At 38.7% G+C, this 11,963-nt stretch overlaps 1 protein-coding gene across 1 annotated transcript; it reads left to right on the top strand.

Annotated features, from left to right (window-relative positions):
• Positions 1-304: 304 nt before the first annotated feature.
• On the top strand, positions 305-11,234 carry LOC103034797 (protein-L-isoaspartate O-methyltransferase domain-containing protein 2). Its single transcript, XM_007250771.4, has 6 exons — positions 305-504; positions 3,970-4,327; positions 5,191-5,293; positions 7,065-7,236; positions 7,740-7,863; positions 8,959-11,234. The coding sequence occupies exons 2-6, from the start codon at positions 4,021-4,023 to the stop codon at positions 9,453-9,455; spliced, it is 1,203 nt and encodes a 400-aa protein (XP_007250833.3). The 5' UTR covers positions 305-504; positions 3,970-4,020; the 3' UTR covers positions 9,456-11,234.
• The last annotated feature ends 729 nt before the right edge of the window (positions 11,235-11,963 follow it).

Below are 11,963 nucleotides of genomic sequence, written 5' to 3' on the forward strand. Positions count from 1 at the left end.
TCTCCTTGAACCGGCTCCACGATTGGTTAAGAGACACAGAGCGGTCAGTGCCCTGTCTCCTCACTAATATATATATTTTTTTATTTTAATATAATACGGGAAATTTACGGGAAAATACGATTACGGGAGGACGGCGGGAAAGAGGAGTAAAATACGGTAGTTTCCCGGCCAAAACGGGAGACTTGACAGGTATGATATATATCAATATATCAATAATTAAAACCATTTCACTTTGTGACAAAAAAAGTGTATTTCTGTCTTCGCCCCGCCCCCTCCGCCTGACGTCGCCGGTGCGTATGACGCCAGCGCGTCAGCTGTTTTGTGTTTACATCGCGTCGTTTTGGTTGTTGTTGTTTTCCCGCAGCTCAAGTTGAGCCTCGCTGTTGTTTTTTTATGCGTCTCAAAAAATGTCTCAGCAGCTCCGGGAGCAGCGCGGCCGAGCAGCAGCTGAGGGGCAGACCCGCGGGAGCTGCTGTGTGTGAGGGAGCTGCTGGTTTCTGCACGGTAAGAGAAACAGAGAGAGAGAGCGGAGCGGCGGCGGAGCCTCGGGCTCACAGTCACGGCGCTGTTTTTGCAGCTCCGGTGTTCTGTCGAGTTGTGCTACCCATCGATACGTGCTTCCTAAAGGCAGTGCGCATGCGCTGACCTACACTTTTTCATTATTTCTCGCGTTTTTTTTTATAATATGTTTTTTGTACATTAAACAACCTGGACTCGCTTTCATTACACAAAAGTGTAAATAGAAATTTACAATTATCAATTGTATAAATAGAAATTATCAATTATTATTTAAAAATATATATAAAACACAAAAGCAGTTTGAAATAACCCCTCATTGCCATAACTTTACCATGATACAGTGATTTATGCAATCTTAACATGCAAACTACTGAGACTTCTACTGGGAAGATGCTCTAATATTATTATATAGTATTTGTACAGTTAAATATACACTTAAATATACAACGTGCTTCCCTAGTGTATATTTCAAAGGTTAAAATAAAGCAATAAAATAAAAGAAGCACAATATTATAGCATGTTCTCAGTAAAAGTCTATGTGCCATTTGTGGATAGCATACAGCACTCTCTCAGGGTAAAGTTATGATAATGAGAGATAATTCGAATTTGCTTTTGTATTTTTTTTTTATAATATATATTTTTATTATTAATATTATTGTTATTTACAGTTATATGTAATAACAGTGAGTCCATGTGGTTAAATAAACAAAAAAAAACACAGAAAAGCAGAATTATTATTATAAAAAAACAACACGAGAAATAATGTAACAAAAAAAATTATTATGTTGGCGCATGCGCAGTGCCTTCAGGAAGCACGTATCGATTGGTTTCACAACTCGACAGAACACCGGAGCTGCTGGCTCACAGATTTAGCGCTGAGTCTGGAGAACCGAGGGGCTTAGAGACACGCTAACTGGATCATTGCACTGTTTAGACATTTTACTTTTAGCTACTGCAATCAGAGAAAGAGAGAAGGGGAGATTAAAACGCTCAATATGGCGATTTAATCTGTTAATAGAGAATTAAAAGGTAATGTTATTAGCTTGTAGAGCAGGGTTAGTTATTGTTGTGTTGTTTTGAGCTCATGTCGCGCTTTGTTTCACGGTTTGAAGGGTCGCAGATGACTGGAGTAAATACACTAAACACACACTAACACACACACACACACACACACAGAGTCATGTTTTCTAGCTATTGTAGAGCTGAAGTCACGCACAGTTGCAGTTCACACTTAACTGATCGAGATCTTGTTAACTGCTGTATGGATCCAGTGACTAAAAGCTCTATATGCTTATAGCAATAATGTATAACCTAGGTTATTTAGCTATAACGTTATGGTTGCAATGTAGTGTAGTGTAATGTCTTTCCACACTCTGTACTGTTCTCTGTATTCAGATTATAAGCCTGACCCCCATTTAAAAACGAGGCCTGTGCCTCCTCTGTAGTGCAGAACTCCATGTCATTCCCAGTCTACACTGCTAAACTAGCAGATCAAAGGCAGTAAGTAACACATGGTTGTGAAGGCCTGAAGTGCTTCTTTTACTGCCCCTATTTGGTGTCCAACAAAATGACTTGAATTGCTGTGAGATCTGAGGTTTTGTTGTCCTGAGGCCGACTTTGCAGACTGTCTGAACTGATAAACATGTAACACCCTCTGGTCTAAATGGAGCCTCTGGCAAGAGTTCTAACTGGGGCATAAAAGACACTGTGTCACTATTCACTAGCTATTGTTTGACTTCTACAAATAGCACGGCCAATCATGTCCTCCGCAGTGAAAATAAAACTTAGGCCATGTAGCTCGCATTGATATTTAACCTCTTGTAGTTGTTAATAATAATAATATTATTATTAACATGTAATGTGAATGCAATTGAATGCATATTAAACTTGATACTGTAGTTGGTAAAAGAGATGCACCAAATATTTATAAACCATATATATATTTATATATATATATATATATATATATATATATATATATATATATATATATATATTTATACATACACTGCCTGGCCAAATAAGTCGCCATCTAGATTTATGTAAGCAAATGATGTGGGGTTGATGCTGCAGTTGGTCAGGTCTAGGTTCAGCAACAGTATGTGCTGAAAGAATGAGGTCAGCTGACTACCTGAATATACTGAATATAGACCAGTTTATTCCATCAATGGATTTTTTCTTCCCTGATGACACAGCCATATTCCAAGATGACAATGTCAGGATTGATGGGGCTGAAACTGTGAAAGAGTGATTCAGGGAGCATGAGATCATCATTTTCACACATGAATTTAGAGTTCACCACAGAGTCCAGACCTTAACCTCACTGAAAATCTTTGGGATGTGCTGGAGAAGACTTTGTACAGTGGTCAGACTCTGATCTTGGTGAAGAATCAATGCAACACTATATTGAAATAAATCTTGTTACATTGCAGAAGCTTATCAAAACAATGCCACAGAGAATGCACGCCGCAATCAAAGACAAAGATGGTTTAACGAAATATTAGTGTGTGTGACTTCTTTTTGTGGCGATTTTTTTGGCCAGGCGGTGTATATATATATAAAGAATAACTATCCTTGTGTATTTAAAAAAATATGGCAACAATTCAATACATTGCAATATACTACAGTATTGTAAGAAAGAAGAAAATTTGTATAGTATAAAGTCACACCATCAAATGGATATAATCTATGTAAAAGAAAGATTTACTTTTCCTCCAATCAGAACAGTGGGATTTGGGGACAGATCTGGCAGCAAGTTTGGTTCAAATGAACTAAAGTCTATCAGAAAACCTTTGAATTTGAACCATTTATTAAAATGTTATCCTGTGTTTTTAAGAATCCATACAGTATTGCAAAACAAAATATTGCTGTACTTTGATATAACAATATTTTCTTACACCCTTAGAAAAGACCAATCATATCTACTGAATAGTGAAATGTTTGAGCATGGAGTAGGACACGTTATGTATATTTACATTTTTTTTTACTTTTTTATAGTCTTTTTTGCTAATAATTATAAAAAAAAATTAATTTAAAGTAATAATGTGCTTTGTTGTGTCAACAAATCTTTAATGTTAAAATTGTTTAGTGTTCAATAAATATTATTTTATTTCGTAGTAACTTTGGTAAATTTTGTTCTCAGCCTTTGGCCACATGTTTTATATAGTTTGGTTTAGGTTTTAGTCAAAAGTCATGGGACACCCTTTTCTTTTAGAAATGGAAATTAGATGGCAGATGTTGTGGACATAAAAGAGAATCCTTCTCACCCATTACTTGCTGGGGTATTCTGATATTACATATGTAATTTTCCATTTTGTTTTACTTACATTTCCTATGTATAACAATATACCTTACAGTGAACCAAGTAAAGCATGTTAATTATATACAGGCAATTCATTAATAATGAGAAACTGCTATATCCATAGAAATTTCTGCATTTCTGTCCTTCAGACAGTGAAAGGCCTGACGCAGGTCCAACCCTAGACTCTCTCTGTGTTCACCATGGGTGGTGCTGTCAGCGCTGGAGAGGACAATGACGAGCTTATCGACAACCTAAAAGAGGCTCACTACATCCGCTCGGACCTGGTAGAGAGGGCCTTCCGAGCCATCGACCGAGCAGATTACTATCTGGAGGAGTACCGGGACAGTGCTTACAAAGACTTGGCCTGGAGGCATGGCAATCTCCACCTCTCTGCTCCTTGTATCTACTCAGAGGTTATGGAGGCTCTGGAACTGCAGCCTGGCCTGTCCTTCCTCAACCTGGGCAGTGGTACCGGTTACCTCAGCACCATGGTGGGCCTTATCCTGGGTAAGCTTGCTCATTAAGTCTGTTAAAAAAAGTAGTCTGATGTTTGGTTCTTTAGTTTTGCACTGGAGGTCGTCAGTGTCTCTTATAATCCGGTGCGCCTTATGTATGAATTTTACCAGTCAGGTTGTAAGGAAGTGCAGTGTTATACAGGAGTTTCAGTTGAATTCTTCAGCACCAAGACTGGAGCAGTATTAGCATTAGCCACTACTTACGCTAAATGCTAGCTCTTTCGCAGTTTAAAGGTGAGCATTATCAGCCTGTAGCCTGCTGCTAACCCCAGCTAGCACTGCTGTAGCAGCATTAGTATTAGCCGCTAAACGTGCTAAGCACTAGCCCTTTCGTAGTTCAGAGGTGAGTATTATCAGCCTGTAGCGTGCGTGTTTACATTGTTAAAACAGGCTACGTGGGAAGAACAGCTGGCTAATACCACCCTGGCTTTCCTCAGTGTAGTGCTGTCGGGTGGCATTTACTAGAGCTAACCTCGGCTAGGGCTAGCGGTTAACTGCTAATGCTAATCCTGCTGCAGCCAGCCTTAGTGGAAGTCTAAGCTTACTGTACATCAAAGGACTCACCCAAATAAACAGAGAAATCTGTGTAGATTAACATCCAAGTGCTGAAGCCTGTCTGATTCTTCATCGTGCCTGACAGAAGTTTACATTAGCACTAGTCTGGATCCCTTGACCTTACTCTAATGACCTAAAATGGGCATCAATACTAGTGGTTGTAATAAATGACCTGTTAAGGAGAATAGCTCGCTATCCCTCTTGATTTTGTAATGATTCTTACATAATGCTGTTTTAAAATGCTGTTTAGATTTTAGACGACCTGATCTGTCTTGTCTTTGATCTATGTGGCATTTGCAGGTCCGTTTGGGGTGAATCATGGTGTGGAGCTACATGCAGATGTGGTGGAATATGCTTATCAGAAACTCGACTACTTCATCAAAACCAGCGACAGCTTTGACAAGTGAGCTATTTCCATGTTCAGAAGGGTGTTTTTTAAATGCAAAGTGAAATTAAAATGTGATTTTGAGGGCACTATAAATTTCCATAATGCATCATGATGTCAGTGACAGCCCCTGTGTGTTATGTTATTGTGTGTTTAAAATACACTGCTAACATTGATTGTTTCTGTTATCTAAATTAGTAACTTGCCAAGCTTATCTATGGCACAGTTTCTGCTGTGAAATTACTTGGAATGAATTCCATTGGGAATGAAATTTCACCATCTTGAAGGACAGAGTCTGACTATTGTAGGGAAACAGATGAGCTGCAAACATTAACTGTGAACTCATGTAGTCTGCACCTATATGCTACATATTCACTTAAAAAAACAATTTAATAATGACGGCAAGACAGCTATTTGAAAGCATACATTATTTTGGTCTAGTTAAATAATTCACAAAATACAAGGAAATACACTCTATGGACAAAAGTATTGAGTAAAAAAAGTATTACATATGCAAGTATTTCTGTGATAGCAATATTCTTGACGATGTGTAAAAACTGAAATTTTTGAAAAGAATTTTAAGAATATTCCCCCCTTTTTTTTTTTTTGTCCAAAAAGAGGCGGTGGCTGACTTCACATGTATCAGAGGAGTCATGTGCTAGTCTTCACCCTCCTGGTGATAGGAGAAGTCCTTACGAGTGGGTTGGGTAATCGGCCCTGTAATAAAGGCCAATAAAATGAAAAAAAAAAGAATATTCCATAAAATAACTATTTTATAAACAGCAATTTACCTAGACCCTGACTGCTTATTGCAATATCACGATAAAGAGGTTTTTTTTATCGCGTCAGATTTTTAGCCAATATTATTGCGTTAGAGAAACTGTCTCTACTGTCCAGACCAGGGGTGTCCAAACTTTTTTTTGTTGGGGGCCAGAAGGAGAAATATATTTGAAGTCACGGGCCAAAGACTCTGTAATAAAACAAATAATGAAATATACCACTTTAAATAATACATTTTCCTGATTACTTTCATTTACACACCATTTTACTTGACTTACAATCTTTATCTATTATTGACAGTGTTGTGTAAACTAAGATTTTTCAAATTCATGTTTAATTTCATGATGTCTCTTAATATTAAACTCCTTAATTACGGCAACTTTTAGACTCATTTGCCCTTTTTCTGCGCTAAAACTGCGCACCCTCTCCGCTTTTAGACTCTTCAGCTCGTTTTTCTGCGCTAAAACTGCGCACCCTCTCCGCTTTTAGACTCTTCAGCTCGTTTTTCTGCGCTAAAACTGCGCACTCTCTCCGCTTTTAGACTCTTTGGCCTGTTTTTCTGCGCTAGAAATGCGCACTCTCTCCGCTTTTAGACTCTGTGGCCTGTTTTTCTGCGCTAGAAATGCGCACTCTCTCCGCTTTTAGACTCTTTGGCCTGTTTTTCTGCGCTAGAAATGCGCACCCTCTCCGCTTTTAGACTCTTTGGCCCGTACGCAGGCCGTAGTTTGGACACCCCTGGTCCAGACAGAGCTTTCTTCTAGGTTTTGGAGATAATCCCAATAAAATTGGATGGAGCACCATCATTCCACCGCTCTACAGCTTAATGCAATGGCGTGGGCACAACTTTTTTTACAGTGTTGACTTCTTTCTTGCAATGTGTCTACAGTGTTGTCCAAAGGTTGCACTGTTTTTGCTTTATCATCATTGTTACACCTCATTATTAGGTAGCCTCTTTTCAGTATTACACAGACAAGCGCATGTGTAATAAAGGGTGATCACATGTTTGCAGGTTTGAGTTCTGTGAGCCCTCCTTTGTGGTGGGGAACTGTCTGGAAATCCCTCCAGAGAGCCGGCAGTATGACCGGGTGTACTGTGGGGCTGGAGTCCAGAAAGAGTACGAGAATTACATGAAGAACCTGCTGAAGGTTGGCGGAATCCTAGTGCTCCCCCTGGAGGAGAAGGTTGGTACACACAGAACATACAGCTCAGGAAAAAAATTAGTTAAACAGTTTCTCTGATTTTGCTATTTATAGATAGCCTATATGTTTGAGTAAAATGAACATTGTTGTTTTATTCTATAAACTACGGACAACATTTCTCCCAAATTCCAAAAGAGCTTTCAGACCTCAAATAATGCAAAGAAAACAAGTTCATATTTAAAAAAGAGTTCAGAAATCAATATTTGGTGGAATAACCCTGGTTTTAAATCACAGTTTTTATGCATCTTGGCACGTTCTCCTCCACCAGTTGTACACACTGCTTTTGGATAACTTTATGTCTTTACTCCTGGTGTAAAAATTCAAGCAGTTCAGCTTGGTTTGTTTGTTTGTTTTCAATTTGGTAAAATCAAAGAAACTTTCTTTGCATATATTATATGTGGCCCGGTCTTGTTCATATATTTTTTATGAAAGTAACATCTTAATGTAACTGTTTTTTTCTGATGATTTATTTTCATGTCTTGCAGCTGACAAAGATCACCCGCACAGGTCAAAACACTTGGGAGACCAAGAAAATCATCGCTGTGACTTTTGCTCCACTTGTGCAGCCCAAACAAAGCATCAACGGAAGAGGCAAGAGCGTGCCCCTGCGTGAGTACACTGCAGTACATCCTGTCAACATTCATCTGTATTTTTAAAGCAATTCAGAGATTCTCATTTTGATGTGGTTTCATCATGTGATAGCGTGGGTTGAGAAGGAAGCAAGTAAGTTCAGGTCATGCCACGGTCAACACAATCACCAGCTTTAATGAGAGAACAACCAGAATTGGGTAGGTATAGAATATTATGATAGACAATGTATTCAACTTAATTCAAGTGTACATGACAGTTGAGGTTGACCAGCTTTGGGCATTCTAGGCATTAGAACATTAAAAGTCAGCTGTGAAGAAGAAGAATGTTTGGAGCATGCACAAATGTTAATATATTCTGATAAAAGCTGAAAATATGTTTATTAAAAGAAGTCAGTGCTAAAACATCTCTCAACCTAAAGGAACTGACAGAGGAGAGTTTAAACCTGACCAGTACATAGCAATCTTCATATCCCACTGTTCTGATTACTTAGAAAATTCTACTTTTTTACTCAGATATTAATAATATAAGTGTGAAATATAATCTTGTATCATATCAATGCCACAAAGAAGATGTTGCGTGACAGCAATGGTGTATCTCTGTACTGAGTACTGTAAAGGTTAATTTGGAAATCTAGCATTTTACAGCTCTGGAAAAAAAATCTACAAACTATGGATGACATTTCTCCCAAATTTCAAATTAAAATATTGAGCATTTATTTGCAGAAAATGAGAAATGGCTGAAATTACAAAAAAATATGCAGAGCTTTAAGACCTCAAACAAGTTCATATTCATAAAGCTTTAAGAGTTCAATCAATATTTGGTGGAATAACCCTGGTTTTAATCACAGTTTTAATGCATATTGGCATGTTCTCCTCCACCAGTCCGCCACTCCTGGTGCAAAAATTCAAGCAGTTCAGTTCAAGTTTGATGGCTTGAGATCATCCGTCTTCCTCTCGATTATATTCCAGAAGGTTTTAATTTGGTAAAATCAAAGGAACACATTTTTAGGTGGTCTCATTTTTTTCCAGAGCTGTATATTTACTGTTTTTTTTTTCCATAATTCAAAATATTACAGATTGTCAAATTTCTTTTCATTGTGTTTTCTGCACACAGCCATTTTTGAAGTTCGGACATTGCAGGATCTGGCACGGATCTCCATCCGTCACACCCTGCGGCAGCCCATGGCTGTGGCGGAGGGCCGTGCCAAGCGGCGGGTTTCCTTCCCCGGTGCTCGCGCCATGCACCGCTACGGCCCTCGCTTCGAGCGCCGCCGCTTCTGCCGCCGCTTCTACCGTCAGTGCGTCAACTCTGTGGTGCTCCACGACTCCATGATCCCTACAGCCAACATTGACGACTGCCAGTACCCAGGAGGGGTGGAGGAGGAAGAGGAGGAGGCTGAGGAACTGGAGGAGGAGAGGAGCTGCCGCAGAGCAGGGGAAGATTTGCCCGAAGAGGACGAGGACGAGAACACCACTGGAGACGAAGACGAGAAAGGCAAGGGCGGCAGTACGAGGCCGGAGCCGCCGGTCAACGTTCTGCGGGAGAGGATCCTGGGACTGCCCTTACCTGAGCCGCTCAAGATGTATCTGCTGTATTACCGTGATAAGTGATTAATTACTGTGACTCCTAAAGCGATCTAAAATACAGCAAACAGCCTTCCGTGTCCCCAATCCCGGCCTAACCCGAGCAAACCCAGCTGGAATTATCCAACAGTTATGGTACTTTTGGTCTTTTTGAGGTTTTGAGAAACAAGGCTAGATTCTGGACGAAGAATCTAGAAGAGTTTTGTATGAATAGAAGAACTTAATGAATTGATGTGATTGGGTTTCCCCAAATCTGTCATTTTAGATTTGTTCAAGCTCATTTTTGAGAGCTTTCTTCTCATTTTAGCAGTGTTCCTTCTCCCAAATATCAAATGGATGGAATGTGGCAACCTTTACAACGCTAGCTGAAGATTTTAGGAAGATTCTAGAAAGAGAAGGTTGCAGTGACTTCAACTGTGAGTTGGGACGTTCTCTCAAGGTTTTTTTTTAGCGTGATGGATTGAAGTAACGTTGTTCTCGTTGTTTTTCTATAGCTTTATGAAAGACCCCAAAGTCGGCCCTCCACTGTTTCTTTGCCTACTGCGTGCTCTCTTCTCTTTCTAAGGTACTGGATGCTGTTTGCATGTGTAGTGCTCCCGTGCACCTGCATTTTGTCAGTATTCTAGTTTGTGGTGATGCATTTCAACACTTTACACTGTGTAAATCTGATCTGAACCCTCAGGTGGGTAATGCTACGTTTGCTACACTGACACATTCATTGTTTAATGCGAGGTTCTAGAAAAATAATTACAATAATTGCATATAGTTCCGAAAAAAAAGTTCCACACATTCTAACAAAAATGTCATTTGTATCATGACAAACTTTACAATGATCAAGTGAAATTGTAAGTGTTGCCCTGAAAATCTTGGGCTGAAAATTAAGGTTTTTCACAGGTTTCTTTTCCTTTGCTACCTTTTTTTACCATTGCATAAAATAAATGTACATGTATTTTTGCATTGCTTTCTAAAGAAAAAGCAATTACGAAACAATAATTTATACATATTTATTTAACACTGATTAGACAAACCATCAAAACTACTCCTTTTTTAAATGTGTACTTGATTTTTATGAAATCTCAAAGTCTGAATTAGAATTCCTAGAGAGAATTTTCCGTCTTGGAATCCAGTAAAGTGCCACCTCTGCTGAAAGAAATCCTATAGGAAACTGCAATATGACCTAAAATGTCAATGTTTGATATAAATTGTTGTTGAGTGATTTTCACTCATTTTTGGCTCAACTTTGCGGTTGCCAAATACTCTGTGCATCCCTAGAAATTGTCTAGACAAGTTTTTTTTTTTTGGATCATCCCAAACCAAATTGTTTGCGTTTTCATTTCACATAGCTGAGGTTTCAATTTAAGACAAAAAAGTGAATGGTTATGTTTAAAAATAAATCCCTACTCAGGAATATTGCAATCGTGTTTGGGAAAAAAAAAGACCAAAAAAAAAAAGTCATTTTGATTATTTTTTGACCAAAAAAAAGAGAAAAAACAGGATTGCTTGTTGCATCATTTTTGCATTTTGTACTAACCTAATTGTACAATTATTTTGAGGGGGGGGGGGGGTGATGCATAGTTCGTCTCACCACACTGGGGTTCTGTAAAAGTGCTTTTCTTATTATTCTTTGACTGTGGAGAGTGAGATTAATGCTTTGTGGCCCCTTCAATCTAAGATGTCATCTTTAACAAGTTGTTAAAAAAAAATACATGTCTGAGGTAACAGCATATCTAAACCATAGTTTGAAATGATTGTATGCTTTTAGGAAATGTATAGACCTTTCAATAAATTTCTGAGTTTGCACATGCATTTTGAAGTCATCACTGGTGGGTTTTGGAAATGTGTTCAGTCTCAGTGCATTTTCACATCTATGGTCTAAATCATTTAAAGAATTTGTAAACTTTTAAGTATTTTCCCATTTGTGAGTAAAAAGTAGCCCAACTATGTGAGAACATTCTCTCTGCTTATTGGTCAGACCTGTCTGGGACAAAGCAACAAAGTAAACATATGAAAAATATCCTGTGGTCAAGACAAGTGCATTTTTAAACAGAATAACATAACTCAGGTAACTTCACCAAACTGCATAATCTACCACAGCAAGGTCTCATTCTGTCATTTTTCATTCATTTCAAAGTTTTGCCATGTGAGCTGGCTTTTGTGAAGAAAAAAATGTGCTGCGGTGATCCAGTGGAGGAGTGGGCGGGGAAACTATAGGATTTCGGCTCTTGCTTATGAATATTTATACATGCAAACATATCACCCCTGATTGGCTAACAGCACTGCAAGGCAGCAAGACAGGCAACACTTAAAATATTTCAAAATAAAGACATTTTTACACTAATAACAGTCTTTGCAATGTCATATGTTACTTTACAACATGTGTAATGCCCTGCTAAGTGCAGTTCAGAGTCTCTGGGTGCTTTCACACATGAAAGTCCGGACTGTGGTTCATGTGTTTGCTACATTGTATATATTTGGTCCGCTTATTTTTGTTTTCACACCGCAGTTTAGGGAGCGCACCAAAGACCTTTGTGACAG

This window comes from Astyanax mexicanus, chromosome 13 (genome assembly GCF_023375975.1).
Source record: "Astyanax mexicanus isolate ESR-SI-001 chromosome 13, AstMex3_surface, whole genome shotgun sequence".
NCBI lineage: Eukaryota > Metazoa > Chordata > Actinopteri > Characiformes > Acestrorhamphidae > Astyanax > Astyanax mexicanus.